We start from the raw sequence: 16,361 nt of genomic DNA, 5'->3' as shown, positions 1-16,361 counted from the left end.
AGATTTGTGGCTTTGTTTGTGACTGTAGGTGTATTGGTTTTCTTGTCATTGTAAAGGTATGTTTGGTAATTGCAGTGAGCATTGGGTAAGAACGTTAAACGCATCATTCCATTTACATTTCTGCGTTTTGATTGTGAAGAAGAAGAAGAATGAGAGAAAAGAGGAAAGAGACATAAAATATAATTAAAAGACACATTTACCCCTATTTTTAACGGTGAAAAGGGAGAGGTGGGTAACGGGAGTCTAACGGAGGCCACCTCAGGTGGGTTAAGTGACAACTTTTAAACCACGGGTAAGCACTGTTAAAACGGGTTAAACCATAGGCGGGTAAAGAGCAATTTCCTCTATAAAATAATATTATAATTATCTCTTCTCTATATAAGATAATTCAAAATTTTAGTTATCACTTTAAAAATTTTCAAAAATACCCCTAATCTAAATAAATAACTTTTATTCCTAAAAATTAAAAAATAGACTAAAATTGTAATTTAACAAAAAAAAAAAAATTATCAGATAAATGTCCTCATAAGTTTCCACTAGAGTCCTGAACAAATACAAACTTCTCAGCTATTTCTAAAAATTAAAGCCAAAAAACCTGTCATCGGCTCACAAACCACAAACAAAAACTCTTCCCAATAGAACTTTCCACTTACTATTCCTAATTGAAATAGGAATTATCTTCCCACTTACTATTCTTTTAAAAAGGGTATGTATTTATTTATTATGAGATATGTACCTTTTATTTAATGCGTTTTGTGTTTCTAACTTTTTTTAATGCCCTCATGGGCAAAACTTATAAGACAAGGATAAATTTATAGATGAGTACAGTGGTAAATTTTACAATCTGACTCAGTTGGTTTACATTTAATAAAATTTTCAAGGTTTCTCCTCAAAAAAAAAAAAAAAAAAAGTGTTTTGAAAAAAATTAATTTATATGTGATGAATTGGGTTTATCCTTATAAATTATATTATAATGGTAAACCTCAGCCGTATACTCACTCATCTATGATAAATTTACCCTTATAAATCACAGGCGTATACTCATATATGATTTAAAACCCAGTTTATCTTCCTTAAAAATTTTAAAAATTTATCCTACTGGGATTTGGAATTTTGGCAGATTTATAAATCAAACTCTTGAAAATTTTGGAGGAAAAAAAAGGGGTAAAAACCTTATCCATGTCTTATGATTTTGTTTATGGCTTTTCTTTTGTTCATTTTTTTAAAACAAAGTTTCTCTCCAATTGGATATTATTAACTATTTGATCAATAAACTTATTTTTCATACATAATTTTAAATTACAAAAACTTGAAAGTTTAACATTTATTTGATTATATAGAAATTGATCTTTGCTCTTCTTGAAATTTTATAAGCACGTAAAATATAACAAGAACATATTCAACAGTTAGATTTTCAAAATTCATATTCAGTATAAAGATATATGAACAGTTTAAAGAATTTTTCTTCCAACTAATTTGAAGAGATACTTTGTACATTTTTTAAGAGAATTTATTTATGATCACTAAATCCACTAACCACTACAAATTTACAAATCTGCAATGTCTTAGAATTTGGACCATCTATTAAAAAATTAAAAATTATTGGGTTTTGGTTGTAATTGAGAACACATGCTATAATTAAGAAGTCTAAATTTATAGTAAACGATAGAATCAGTGTGCTTTCAACTTCTTCTTTTTCCTTTTAATATTTTTATTTATTGTGCTATTTTGGTGTTTGAACTGTGTTATTTTGTTGTTTGAACTGTTTTCTTTTCACTTTTCAGATCTCTATGTATTGACTTTCTCCTTTCCTCTATGCAAAATAAAAAACTAACCCCCACAATTTGGTTCCCTAAAAAATAAAAAATAAAAAAACTAACCTCCCCAGTTTTTTTTTAAATAAAAAAATAGTATATAATAGTGACCGATCATCATATACTTGGAACCAAATTGAAATTAATTTCTTAATATATCCACCAAATTCTATCATATTAAAAAATAAGAGAAAAATACCCTATATTAATTTCAATGTCCCAAAATTTAAAAATTTAGTGGATTGCATAGAGGTCAAAGCATCGCAGTTTGGTGTTAGTTGAGTTTGGGTGAGAGAAGGAGTTAAAACTTTTGTGCAATCATCCACAACTCCTTATTGATTCTTTGTTTTGTAAAATAAATAATTGTCTAATAATTATGCATGTATTTATTGGTATGTGTAACACTAGAGCATTCACATAGTCTATCTAAAATTTTATATCTATTTTAGCCCCCAAAAAAAAAAAAAAAAAAAACCCTACTTTTTACGTCAAAACTCTCTCTCTCACTAGAATTTTGGAACAGCATTGGGATTTCCAAATATTATCTCTCTCTCTCTAGAATTTTGGAATAGCATTGGGATTCCAAATTGTACTTTTATATATATATATATATATATATATATATATATATATATAAAGGAAGAAGTGCCCGTTGAGTTATAGTTTTTTTTTTTTTTTTTTTATTATTTTTTTTTTTTTTTTTTATATGAGATTTATAGCTTATTGGCATATAGAGTTTGTCAAAGATTTAATAGACTAACATGGAGTGTGCATGACAAAAGCAAAGTGTAAATTCAAGTATGAAATATTAGGAGAGCAATGGAAATGCAAGGGTTAAGAGAAACAATTGAAGTAAACAATAAACAGTTAGCCTCTTCATTTCTTCTGGAGATGAAATTGCTTGCATGTATGATCAAATTCAAAAGCCCCAGCGTGCAAGAGTTAACCCAATGCCCATGAACCTAAAATAAATGTCATAAATACACAGAAAGTTGGTGAAAAATTAGAAATTAAAGGAAAAAGATAGACATCAACAATTGGGTTTAAGATCATGACTCCCCTATTAGGACTACTGAATAAAAAAAATTAAAAAATAAAAATAAAAAACCGCAAAAAACAACAGATGAATGACCATAGCAGTTGGGCACTTTAAAAAAAATACTAATAGAATAGCAACTTACCAAGAACTTAGATACTCTTAATTTATCCCCATCCAGGTTGGCAAAAATTGCACCCATTTCCTCTTCATAATTTGATGGATGTGGCCCGGAAAATTTGTTGCCACAGAAGCCTCAATTGCATATTGGTTCAATACCTCAACGTGTTGCCTTAAAGAGAAACCCAGGCCGTGTGATTACCACAAGTACAACTTCAAGAACAATCAAAGGAATACATTACAAGGACAATAAAGGCCACAAAGAAGCAAGATGCTAATCATGGATAAGTCAAGAAGAAGAAGATTTTGATGTTACTACTATAGATCAAATCAATAAGTATTTCACATTGACAATTCCTCCAATCATTGATTTCATCATTCCAGATGTATTTTATGATATGTGGCAAAAGAAAATTTTGTTATCCTTAATGCTTCCTACTTTGATTGAAGAATTGGTGCAAATTTCAGGTTCAAAGATTCTTCTACTGCAACACATTAATACTTGAGGTTGAGTTTTTTCCAATCAAGGGAAGGGAGAATAATGAAGCTATGGAAGATTGATTATTATTTTGAAACTTCGCTCATTCAAGGATTATTTATTATTTTATGGGTTCCATGTCTGAAGTCCAATTGAAGTAAAAATTCATTAGGTTTTCAAGATCTAACAATAGAACTTTAAACATTTATTTATTTGAGTTTTCATTTTGTTAATTGTGGTCAATTTTGTAGTTACAGGCCAAACCGTAATTTTGGCAAATACTATGTATTAGGGGTATTTTGGTAGTTTAATGCAGACTAGAATTTTTTAGGAGATCCCAAGTATCTTAGGTTTGCTTTATTTTTTATTTTTTATTTTCTTTAGGTCCAAATTCATATTTATTAGGTTTTTAGTTTACTAGTCAAACTAGAACTCTAGGAGCCCTGCTTAATGTATGGAAAGAGAGAGGGTTGATTGATAAAATCATTCAGTGTTTTTTTTCAGTATTGTGGAAATTGGTCATAGGTTCAATTTACTAGGGCTAACAAATTGACAATATGAAGCATCCAGGTGGACTGGTTCCCAAGCTACCATTAATCCGTTTCTTGTGACCCTAACACATAGCAGATTCCAATTATCAATGTTTGAAGAATGTGATGGTATGTCCACCTTTTGAAAACACAGTTTTTTAAAAAAAAAAAATCAGTGACTAAATTCTGCAAACAACCAAAATTTAAACAACGAAGCAACATTTTCTCAAAGTAAAGACTTTACATACAGAAGTGGATTGCCCGGTGGCCTCCCCATCTGAAGATCCCAACATTGAAGTTCTTCAGCATTGTTCCCATTAACAAGCTTCTTACCATCTGGTGACCATGCAATACACCAAACCCAATTCTTGAGTATTAAAATAGGTGGAAAAGAGCAATGAAGAGTGACCACCCAATTAGAAAGTCAATTAAATGATATCCCAGCTCTAAGATAAATTTAAAATAAATCAATAAATAAGAAGATCAAAGCATTTTATTGTCAATTAGTACGCAACATGCCACGGTGAACACAAAAATCCAATAAGATGGCAATGTTATAATTTTGGGATTTATAAGATACACTCTGCAAATAAAGTTTTGTTATTTATCTACAAACACACCCCCAAAAAAAAAAAAAGGCTATATATAGCCTTTGCTTAGCTTTTTAGCTCTGCTTATATATAGCCTTTTAAGTTCAACTATACTTTAACCAACTTTCCACAAAAAAGCAATTAGCTAAAAGCTACTTGCAAACACACTTATTCATTTGCACAATAGGCTCAAAGGTTCTGCACATCATATAGGTTAAAATTTTCATTTTATTCCATTTTCTCTCTTTTATCCATGTTTTTCTGTGTTTACACATCAGTACTATCTTTGACAGTCTAAGAATGTGACACAAGTCCTAGATATCAAACCTGTACATGTGAAAAGTGGTGTCTGGGAGTTCATTAAGGTCTCCAACTCTAATTATCTGAACCACTTGCCAAATGTCAACCATCAGGACTAAAGGTAACTGAAATTACAGCATGTGTGACCTGCAGTGACAAATACAGTTTTAAACTAAACTCATTGCCAACAAAGATGATGCATATAATGAGTAAATCTATGTAAATGGCTGATCATAAAAATTAAATTTATTAGCTCACTTAGAAAGCCAAAAGCAAGATCAGGACAACAAACAGGGAAAAAATCTTATTATTTGAATTCAAATGAGAGAGAACCTTAGATCACATCAATCAGTTAAGATTAGTCTGGTGTAATCATCTATAAAAAAGAGAATTGAAGTACATCAAGCAAGAAGGGATATAATATAAAAATGAATAAGCAAAACCCTATGTATTTGGTCATGTCATATTTGAAAATTCATAAATTATTAGTAAGAGCTCAATTTGAAAAGACTTTGTGGATTCGATCTCAAGACAAGCAATCTTTCAAAAGCATTCTTCTCCTAATTACTATCATACTATGGTTCGCCTTTTTCTAGGGTTCACCTTTTTCTTCTCTTTAGTAAATTTCCAAGAGACTCGGAGCTCAACTAGTCGGCCCCTCTTGGTATTTCCAATGGAGAAATTCAAGGATCAAATCCCCAACCCCAACTATCGAATTATCAAAAAATTACATTTTTCATTAAAAACAAATATTGCAAAACAGATTAGGATCAGGTGTTGCTATTGCACCGTGCAATTACCTTTAGTTGTGAGAGAGAAGTAAAAATAATAATAATAATAATAAATAAAAGTTGAAAGGTAAAATGGTTGAGATAAAATATTGAAGGTTAAAAGATTCTTTATTCATGGGCTGAGAGAAAAAGTGATTTTGAAACTTTCAATCTCAAACTTTGATTTGCTATTGCACGGTGCAATAGCACCAAATCTCAATCCTTGCCAAACTGCTGCAAATAAAATAGCATAAATATGACCACACCAAAGGTCTCTAGAGTCTAGACTTAAGAAGCATGGACGATTCATTTAGGGTCTCTAGAATTTTGTTAGTTCCTCATTTAGCTTTCCTACACTCTCAAACACGCTTCTCAACAGCCAAACAAAGCACTTTCAGTGCAAAAATATTCAAACTTGACATGAATAAGAAAAAAGTTAGCATTTTTTAACAATTCAGTTCTCTTTACACACACCTTCTCAGCAACCAATCAGACTGCCACAATTGGAAAAGAAAAACTTACATTGTTGAGAAGCTTCTTGATCTTTTGTTCAAGCTCTTGAGGCACAGAGTTTTCCATTTAGCACCGTTAAAACGCACGTCACCTCTTCCTCCTCCATTGCTAAGACTCAGATTCAAAGTCTGTGCGTGTATGGAATAGAAGGTTTGGGGGAGCAAGGGTTTTGGACTCAGGAGTTTCAATTCAAATTGAAAGAAAGGGGGTTTAATTTGGAAAATCATAATCAAATATTCAGAGTTGGATAATAAGTAATAACTATATTTAAGAGTTTTGAACCCCAAAAGAAAATATTTTTAGAAATAAAAATTATATAGATAATAAAATTAAAGCAAACACCAGATAGTCATAATTGTGTTATTCAACAATGTAATTTATTTGATAATTCACAAATTGAAATAATAGCTAAAAGGAATCCATTATCTGATATATATATATATATATATATATATATATATATATATATATAGCATTCTCCATTAATATAATAGCATTTAAAATGGAAAAAAGTATAATGACAAAAACAAATAATTGAGGAGAACCTATAGATAATAGCAATTAAAATGGAAAATTTATTATTCTATAAATGGATTGCATATATGTAATTTTACAACTTCTGAGTTAAAAAAATACTAGTACATCTAAAGACCAATAATTTTACCTACTTTCACAAGAAATTTTTTTTTTTTTTTTTTTTAAACCAACAAATGCTTTGCGTTAAATAAACCAAAGTGGGGTAGAATAGTAGGAGAAGGATTCTGGGTAATGCTTATCAAGTGTTCCATCTTTCATGTTAAATACACCCATGTCGTACCCTCCGCCATTTAAGGTCTCCTCATAAAGTTCGATATTGTCATCTGTAAAATAGATACAATTAGCTTTGCATCCATTGAGGCTTGATGCAGGCAAAGACACCGATGAGTTGTCACCCACAAACAATGCTCTATCACCCAAGTTGTCAACCTTCTCATATTTGTATTTATATTTGCTTCCTGCTTGTGTAAACCTTTTTAATTTTAGAACTGTGAACCCAATGGTCACATAGGAATTATCATTGATATTTTCTTCTTCTTCTTCTTCTACTTCTTCGGATTCATTTTCAGGAGCGTCCTCATCCTCAATATCATCTTCTAAGTCTACATTATTGAATTCATCTTCTTCATAGTTAGGGTAGTCTTCTATAGAATAATAATGACCTCCTCGTACGCGTAAAACCAACAAAAGATCCCCAGCTGATTCAACAATATACTTTTTGATAAGATCCCTGGTTCCCTCTGGACGTGGCGCAACTGCTTTAGCTACTACCTTTTGGCTATCATCAATTCGACAAGCAAAAACTTCACCATGACCGTCTACAGCATAAAAGTTTCCCTTGTAGAATGTAATGTCATCATAAGCTCGAGAAGGACTTTCTATATCAATCCAAGCTTTATATCCTGGTCTAGTGAAGGCCAATGTTCTAATTTCACCATATATTGCCATGATTATGCAATCATGATCACATTCATTAGTTATTGAGTTCCACGGACTCCTTGATAAAACACATTTAGGAACAAACATATTACGAAGATGTTCAGGCTCAACTTCAGGTGTGTATTGACGGCAAAAGGTAGGTTGAGGTGGAAGACATATTAGATGTTTAGACAATGGATGGAAGAGATTAATCTGTAAATCAGCGCTGATAGTGAGCAACCATCCAAAAGATGTTCCTAAGCATTTTCTTCCAACAAGCTCGGGCAACTTGAAATCGTAAGTCTTCGTATCTAATAAGTTGAACAGACTACGTGTCTTACTTTCTTTATTGCCTTGTTCTCTTTCTTCAGAGAGCATAATCCAAGGACCTTTAGGAGGTAATGGAGGTGGTTTTTCAAATGAATTAACGACTGATTTCCATGACTTGCAGACAGCACCAGCAATGAAGATATCATCAAAGAAAGATAGTCGACAAATTATTTCACAGACGATAAAATGTGGAAGATCAGCCCAGTTAGACATCTTACTAGGTTGTTTATGCTATGCTGTAATATAGGCTGAAAAACAATAATGAACAAACCAAAAGAAATTAGAAAATTTGTCATTTGTCGTCATATTTACATAGTCTGATTCTGATATCCAAAAGGGGAAAAAAATGTAATTAGCTAAATGATAAATCAGACAAGAATGCAAGTTGTAAAGGGAATTTCTTAATACACCTATACACAGTCATAATCAAATAATAATTAAGATATGGCACTTAAGAATTAAGGCTTAATTAAGAAATATAACAAAATAACAGAGAGCACATCAAAATATAGAGCTTGATCAGATTACATATACATGTATATATATATATATATATATATATATATATATATATATAATGTATAAAAATAGACAAAAGATTTGGTTTTTCATAAACAAAAGGGCAGAAAAAGAAAAATAAAAAAATGTAATTTTTCATATAATAAAAAGGCACGGACTATTGTTGTAAAATCAAAAAGACAAGACAAGTTTGTAGGATGAATAGAACGTCTATTAACATAGTATTAACATCTATCAACCCTATTCCTTAGTTTCTGAGAAAAAGAATATATATACATATGTTTACCTCTGTGTGTATGTGTGGTAACAAAGAACCTTTTTTTGAACAGAGCTAAACGAGAGAGACGGAGAGGGAGTGAGAGCGAGACTTTGTTGATCTGGCTTTGGCTTTTGAAACATCTCTTATGTATACATACCGACACAGCTAATTTATAAAAAGTCTAGATTTGTTAGGAAGATTACAAGATTCCGACTCCGATTCTGATTATTATTAGGTTTACAACTTTTAACTAAACCCGGCCCAGCTTATATATAAAAGTTAAAACGTGGCCCAGCTTCCACTTGGGTCTGGGCTTTTCAGTATATCCTCGTCCTTTTTTTTTTTTTTTTTTTTGAATAATTCAGAGTTTCTTGGTCAAATTATTTTTGAATTATTTATTTATATTAAGTTCAACCCAGAAATGCTTGTTTATTTTAAATACAATAAAGAGTTAAAAGAAATTTATTATTTATAATTTATTAATTTAACAAATCAACTGTGTGTATATGTGTATATATATATATATATATCCTTCTTGAAAAAAAAAATATAAATATATTATGGTTTTAAAAATCGAACCAAACCAGCCATACCTGTCGGTTCAACAAGAAACTGATCATTAATCCGGTTCGTTTATGACAAATAATCGAAAGAGAACTAAAAACCGAAAATAGTAGAAAACTGCCTGGTTCAACCGGAAACCGATATGGTTGAACCAGTTTTGCAAAATTGTTGAAATAGATCTGCATTGGAGCTTTTTTTGTGGTAAAAATCTTCTTTTTTCTCAAATCTGCTAATGGTGAGGATAGATTTTTGCAATAAAGTCTTTTTTTCTTAAGATTGGCTATGCTTGAGAGAGAGAAAATGGCTGAATGTTCATGCTTGGTGTTGAAATTAGCATCTTGGAGTGGTATCTACAGATCTTCAGTGAGGAAGAGAGGAATCAATGATGGCATTGTAGAGATAAACAAATAAAACAATAGATCTAACTTCCTAAGTGAGAGAGAGAGAGAAAGATGTATGGATTCTGTGGAGTGCTAATTTATGAGGTGTATATCGTGTATTAGAGAAAAAAAAATTGTAGGATGATGTATGTAATTAGTTAAATGATAAATAAGACAAGAATGAAAGTTGTAAAGGGAATTTCTTAATACACCTATACACGGTCATAATCTAATAATAATTAAGATATGGCACTTAAGAATTAAGGCTTAACTAAGAAATATAACAAAATAACAGAGAGCACATCAAAATATAGAGTTTGATCAGATTACATATATAATGTATAAAAATAGACAAAAGATTTTGTTTTTCATAAACAAAAAAGGCACAGACTATTGTTGTAAGATCAAAAAGACAAGACATGTTTGTAGGATGAATAGAACATCTATTAACAAAGAACCTTTTTTTGAACAGAGCTGAACGAGAGAGAGAGAGAGACTTTGTTGATCTGGCTTTGGCTTCCGAAACAGAAGCCTACTTCGCATATGTATATATACTGATACTAGTCTAGATTCGTTTGGAAAAGGAGATTCCAATTATTATTAGGTTTTCAACTTTAACTAAACCCGTCTTCAAAAAAAAAAAAAAAACTTTTAACTAAACTAGGCCCAACTTATGTATAAAAGTTAAAACGCGGCCCAACTTCCACTTGGGTCTGTGCTTTTCAGTATATCCTCATCTTTTTTTTTTTTTCTTTTTTTCTAATAATTCAGAGTTTCTTGGTCAACTTATTTTTGAACTATTTATTTATATTAAGTTCAACCCAAAAATGCTTGTTTATTTTAAATTTTACAATACAGAGTTAAAAAAAATTATTATTTATAATTTATTAATTTAACAAATCACATTTATGAGTGTGTGTATATATATGTATATGTATGCATGCATTTATATATATATATATATATATATATATATATATATATACTAGGTTGGGTGGCACGTGCAAGGCACGTGCTGCCCTGCCCCTTGACTTGAGTAAGAAAATCAATATAAAGTGTTTATTTAAAGATATATGAAACTATGTACGAAAAAAAATGTATGTTATATAATGCTAATCTCATTCATATAAGAATTTTAATTACACAAATTTAGATTATATATTCAAATAAGAATATCTATTATACTATGATAGTCTTTTAGAACATATTTGTTAAAAGCAATATCCATTCAATAAAAACTTCTAAGAATACTTACAAGTTACAAATATCATCCTTCAACAATAAACAACTGAGTTTTGCTACAACATTGTAACAATATTCAATTTTTCGCAATTAATGTTGTCATATGCTATAATAGAAGCTCTTCATCAAATGCCTGCAGCCATCCATAATGAAATTTTTGTTATTCATACTACTTTCTATATCATCTCACATTTTAGCTAGCTTAGTTTTAGCGAAGACCCTTTTAAGCAAGAAAAAAAATCAATGTTAGGTAGCAAATAAAACACCCTATATCACCATTCCAACTTTCCAAGCATGACCACCAGATAAAATTCTAAACAAAAATAAAAATTGAAACAAAAAGCGAACACCCAGTTTAGATATGTTGAAATAACAAAATGAAGCTAAATTAACTGACATAATCACATGGTGAACCTGAAATAACACTTGCAAAGATATGATATACTTAAAAATTGAAAAAACATATAAAATTAAATCCAATCAAGCAAAAGAAGTAGAATCCATAACTTGGAGTGCAGCCTGCATGAAGATTTAGAGGAAAAAGTTTGAAGTTGTGCATATTTGCATTTTTGAAAATCAAAACTGAGAGATTTTATATATACCATCATTGAAGCAACCAAAGTCCAAAATTGCTTCCATATATACAAAAGACCAAATTAGAATAATTTCTTTATATTTGAGAAAGATTAGATATCCAAGAACTTCAAAATTCATATCCCTAATCCTTTTTCCTTACCTTTTTCTCAATTCCTTTGAGAAGAGAAGAGAAGAGGAGTATGGACATTTTAATAAGCTAGCAAATACAAAGAATAAAATTTTGAAATCACTACAGTTGCTTTTATGATGTCTACTAATGGCTTAGAGTATCTGTTGTATGCATTAGTCCATATTCTCAAAACTAATACCAGCTTTGAATTTTCCTTAAAATTACATCAAAATATCAATAAGGTGATATAGAAAATATAAAAAGGGAACATTCTGTATTAGTAGTGACCATGAATACTGATTACATGAGATAGTGAGAAAACACTCACCTTTGTCATTTAACACTCCACCAAATGCCAATTCACATAACAAGTCTTTCTAGAAGATTAGCAAGAAAACAAACTTGAACTAACGATTCTTCATAACAACTGGGAGGCACGACAACCCTACAAGTTGTATTATTTGCCTAAGTGTAAATTAGTTGTGTCTTGTTCTAACCATTGTGCATGAGTAACTCTCAATTTCGCTCATGGACAACTCTTGATGTTTTGACCACGAGAAATCTTGCAAGCTTAAGGAAAATAAGGGGTTGTTGCTCTTTTCCACTACATTTCATTGCATTTCTTTTTTTTTTTTACTAATAATTCTTGGGCCCTTTTGTTCTGTCAGGTTTGTCATAGAAACTCCGAAAGTTTCTTTTGGTTGATACTTGATAAGCATTATGTTTTTGGTCTAGTAAGGCGGCATAGAGTTAGTTTGCTCTTTATTGTAAATGCAGTGTGTTGTAAAGTGTAATAATTCTATTTTCAAATTGATAAAATTTACGTATCTATCATTTATGGAAAAAAAAAATGATTAGACTTGGCAATTCAATATGTTCAAAAATTTTATGACTTTTAGTGGCGAAGATGTTGTTCATCATGGATGAAGACAAGATCTAACAAAGGGAGCTTAAGCAAGAAGGCTAAAGTACTCAAAGAATTGTTGGACAAACAACCCACCAACACATTGTGGGCAAGCTATCATGAACTCAATGACACGGCCTAAGCTTCACAAACATGACAAACACGCATATAGATCAATATCAACAATTTATCTTCTTCATCTTTTTTTCTTTCTTTTCTTGAAGAATTAAGACATTATCCTCAAAATGCAAAGCTCGGCCAAGCATGGAAAAGCATAGCTATTGCCATGACAAGAAGCTAACCAAATCCAAACACATCAAAAACATTACCATGACCTCTTACATAACTAAGGTATGGAAAGGAAAAATTATGCACAGAGAACAAAAAATATAAAATAGCCCTTTTTGGCATTTTCACAAACATGTATATGCATAAGCACTCCTATAAAAAAATGAAACTTTGAATGCAAAAAATTCGCCCATCCTAAATCCTATTTACTAACTCAATCACATGCAATTCAATATTACCTTCTCAAATCATAAAATTGAAAGAAGAAAGAGAGGAAAAGAACCTTATGGACATTTGCTTTCATGTCCTCGAACCTTGAAAATCTGACCTCATCAGGATGTTGTTCTATTAAGAAAAAACAGAACAGGAAATTGGAAAAATTTTATCAAGAAAACACAATCAAATAGAAGGAATGAATGAATCAAAGTGGGGAAAAAAAAGGTTACAAAGAGATTTACCTGCTGCATGTGTGATCAGTACTCTTTGGAAAGAGAGAGAGCTTCAGTTTCACAACTCAAAGAAGCTCAACAAATCATAGCCACAGTCCATAATCGCTAGCTGAATGGCAAAAGTTAAAAGGCAATAACATGTAAATGTCAAATATCAATTACATGGCATAATTCAACACGTTTGATTAATTCAAAAGTAAAGAGTAACAGCATGTTTGATTAATTCAAAAGTCAAGCAAACACTTGATACCCATTCAAAAATTGATAAAATAAGAAATAACACATATCATTTATTGAACAAGTAAGCAAAATAATTCATTTGCATTGGAAAAGTATAATCTGTTAAAGGAACCTAAAATTGTAATGGCAGTGCTATTTTACCTTTATCTAACAAAAGTGACATATCCTTTAGTGGGAGCCATAGAAAACTGCTAACTCATATAACAAAAATATATGTTAAAAAGAAAATTGAGTCAATGGGGAGTAAAAAGTATAAACAACAAGAATATACAACTACAAACAAAGCTATAAAGATAAACAATCAAACAATTATCATATTGCTTGGCCACAATTAAGGGTAGAGGTTTTTGATCAATCAAAATAAGGGTATTATCAACCGCTTTAGCAAAAAAAGTGTGGCAAATTTAAGTTTCATTGAATTTGGGGGTCTGTTGAGTTTTAAATACAAGGGAAAAAAAATCAAAGAAAAATTAGAAACCTTTTGTGCCTGGCATTGAGCTCTTTGGTAATGTTGGTCTTCAATCCCTTAAAACATCGAACTTCTCAAGAACAATCCTTGAAAAGAAAAGAAAAAAAATCATATTACTCTCACAATTTATTAAATCATGACAAAGGCATATTATTATTGACTAATCAAGTACACACAATTTTTTTTTTTTTTTTTTAAAAGAAGAATAAAAACAACAATATTTGAAGGATCTAATAAAGTCAAATATATATATATATATATATATATATGAAAAAAGCTGTTTTTTCTGTAGCATAATTATTACAGATTAAATTTTCTATGATATAATTGACAACTATTAGGTTAAAATGCTTGTAACATTATCAAATTATCTCAATGATAAGCCTTTTCAATCCAAGTACTCATTTAAAACCACAAATTATCACAAAAATATTAAGTATCTAACACACACCTCTCACAACAAAATCCCTATACATAACTGTTCTATTACAAAACAAATTCACCACCGCATTTGTGCAAACTGCAAACATAACCTCAAATAACTATTCAGATCTATTACACTCACTTAGACATTAAAATAAATTAAAAATCAAAGACAACACACGCTGCTCCTAAGGTTTTATTTATATTTTAAAAAATTGAAGAAATTGCTCAATACCTTGTTCTTAATCAATTACCACATAACATATATTTAATATGTATATATATAAAAGTTGGGAAGAGGAACACCTTATGACAATCCATATTCCAAAACAAACTAAAAATTACAATATCACATCCATCCAAATCATTAAACACTAAAAATATTTCTAACCAAAAAAACCTCTTTCATAAATTTTTTTCACAAAATACTTTCTCAAATAAACCAAAGTGACAATAATTCATCCATTGGTTATACACAAAAAAACCAAGCCCCTTCTTCATATATTAAAAGTTTTAAGCATTTAAACCTGAAATCAAAGCAAACATGAAAAATACAACTCACTCTTGCTCTGCAGCCTTGGAATCACAAACCTCTACTTGATGACTGTCAGTGTGAACAAAAACAAAAGCCTATAAATCTAAAATCCTCAAAAGTTTATAATATTCAACAGAACCATGAAAATATAGAGGATAGGTCACAAATTTTTTTTTTTTACCTCGTGCCATCTCAAGGACCTCAGTGGATTTTTAGCCAATACCCCGACTCACTAAGGCTCGGGGTAAACCACAGGGCCCCTTCAAATCAAAGATAGAGCCTCTAATCTCCTTACCTCCAACAACCCAAAAGGCATTCTAATCCTACTCAACAGAAAGAACACCTGCATACACAAAATTCATAGGATGTTAGTAAAAAGAAAAAAAAAAAAAACCCAAACTTTCATTCATATACATACATACATAATTACATACATGATATGACAAAAGAACACCTAATAGCAAATATTTACACACAAAAATTATCTAATTTGAGTAAAAATCCAAACTTTCAATCTCACGTCAGAGATATTTGCAAAGAAGAACACCAACAGATAGCAAGCAAAACACAAATTCAACCAATCAGACTAAAAATATCCAAACTTTCATTCATATAATCTAAATATGGCACTAAATATTCTGACCCATCTAAGTAAAAAAACCCAATTTTCACAGCAACCATGATTTTATAGTACCAGAAACCAAAAAAAGTAAATAGAACACAGTTTCAAAATGGAACCAAATCTCCTTTCTTTATCAAAACCTAAAAGACCCGTATTAGCAAACAATCAAAGATTGAACCCCACAAGGAAATAAATACAAACACAGATCTTGAGAACCCAAAAAAAAAAAAAAAAAATTGAAGAAACGGAGAACCAAATCTCCTTCTTTATCAAAACCTAAAAGACCCGTATTAGCAAAAAATCAAAGATTGAAACCCACAAGGAAATAAATGCAAACACAGATCTTAAGAACCCCAAAAAAAAAGAAAAAAATATTTGAAGAAACGGAGGAAATAAAATAAAAAAGAGACACTCACTGTAAAAATTACTCGGTGTTTCCTCCCATGTTTTTTTTTTTTTTTTCTTTCTTGCTGGGCCGATTTGGTCCTGTTGTCTTGAAATGATAGAGAGAAAAGAGAGAGAGATGAGATACAGAGGGTTCCAGAGAGAAAGAACATATACGGACTTGAGCTCCAATTTTTTTTTTCTGGCTCTTCTCTAATGCAGATTGGCTGCAAATGTTCTTGGGTTTCAAATTTTTTTGTTGATCTGGATTCGTAGAGAGAGATCGGTGCTAAGGCTGGGTTATGAAGGAGTTGAATCACAGTACAGATCGGTGGTTTGGGAGGTAAAGAAAAAAAGAAAAAAATACGTTTATTAGAAAGGAGAAGAAGATAAGAGAGAGAGAAGAGACAGAGGGTTCCAGAGAGAGAACATAAATGGACT

General features: G+C 30.7%; 1 protein-coding gene and 2 long non-coding RNA genes across 9 annotated transcripts; all 3 read right to left on the bottom strand.

Moving 5' to 3' along the window:
- Positions 1-2,877: 2,877 nt before the first annotated feature.
- On the bottom strand, positions 2,878-6,544 carry LOC115987845. Of its 3 annotated transcripts, none has more exons than XR_004091233.1 (4): positions 6,161-6,544; positions 4,896-5,015; positions 4,223-4,314; positions 2,878-3,183 (listed from the first exon to the last, which is right to left on the bottom strand). It is a non-coding gene; the product is annotated as an uncharacterized LOC115987845 (long non-coding RNA). The 3 variants fall into 3 exon arrangements; XR_004091231.1 differs by having other exon boundaries at positions 2,879-3,183; positions 4,227-4,314; XR_004091232.1 differs by lacking the exon at positions 2,878-3,183 and having other exon boundaries at positions 4,148-4,314.
- Positions 6,545-6,656: 112 nt separating this feature from the next.
- LOC115987203 (putative F-box protein At5g55150) lies at positions 6,657-8,842 on the bottom strand. Its single transcript, XM_031110707.1, has 2 exons — positions 8,742-8,842; positions 6,657-8,184 (listed from the first exon to the last, which is right to left on the bottom strand). Exon 2 carries the CDS (start codon positions 8,147-8,149, stop codon positions 6,872-6,874), a length of 1,278 nt encoding a protein of 425 aa, XP_030966567.1. The 5' UTR covers positions 8,150-8,184; positions 8,742-8,842; the 3' UTR covers positions 6,657-6,871.
- A 2,072-nt stretch (positions 8,843-10,914) lies between these two features.
- LOC115987204 lies at positions 10,915-16,361 on the bottom strand. Of its 5 annotated transcripts, XR_004091007.1 has the most exons (8): positions 15,953-16,361; positions 15,096-15,257; positions 14,942-14,983; positions 13,966-14,042; positions 13,629-13,675; positions 13,257-13,356; positions 13,082-13,143; positions 10,915-11,033 (listed from the first exon to the last, which is right to left on the bottom strand). It is a non-coding gene; the product is annotated as an uncharacterized LOC115987204 (long non-coding RNA). The 5 variants fall into 5 exon arrangements; XR_004091008.1 differs by lacking the exon at positions 14,942-14,983; XR_004091004.1 differs by lacking the exon at positions 13,629-13,675 and having other exon boundaries at positions 15,953-16,360.

The sequence above is a fragment of the Quercus lobata genome, chromosome 4 (assembly GCF_001633185.2).
Source record: "Quercus lobata isolate SW786 chromosome 4, ValleyOak3.0 Primary Assembly, whole genome shotgun sequence".
Lineage (NCBI taxonomy): Eukaryota > Viridiplantae > Streptophyta > Magnoliopsida > Fagales > Fagaceae > Quercus > Quercus lobata.
The sequence above is the reverse complement of the archived record's forward strand: the minus strand, read 5'-3'. Positions and strand labels throughout refer to the sequence as shown.

Bases quoted from the DNA above. Each gene is read 5' to 3' on its own strand.
- LOC115987203 (XM_031110707.1), bottom strand. From the start codon at position 8,149: ATGTCTAACTGGGCTGATCTTCCACATTTTATCGTCTGTGAAATAATT.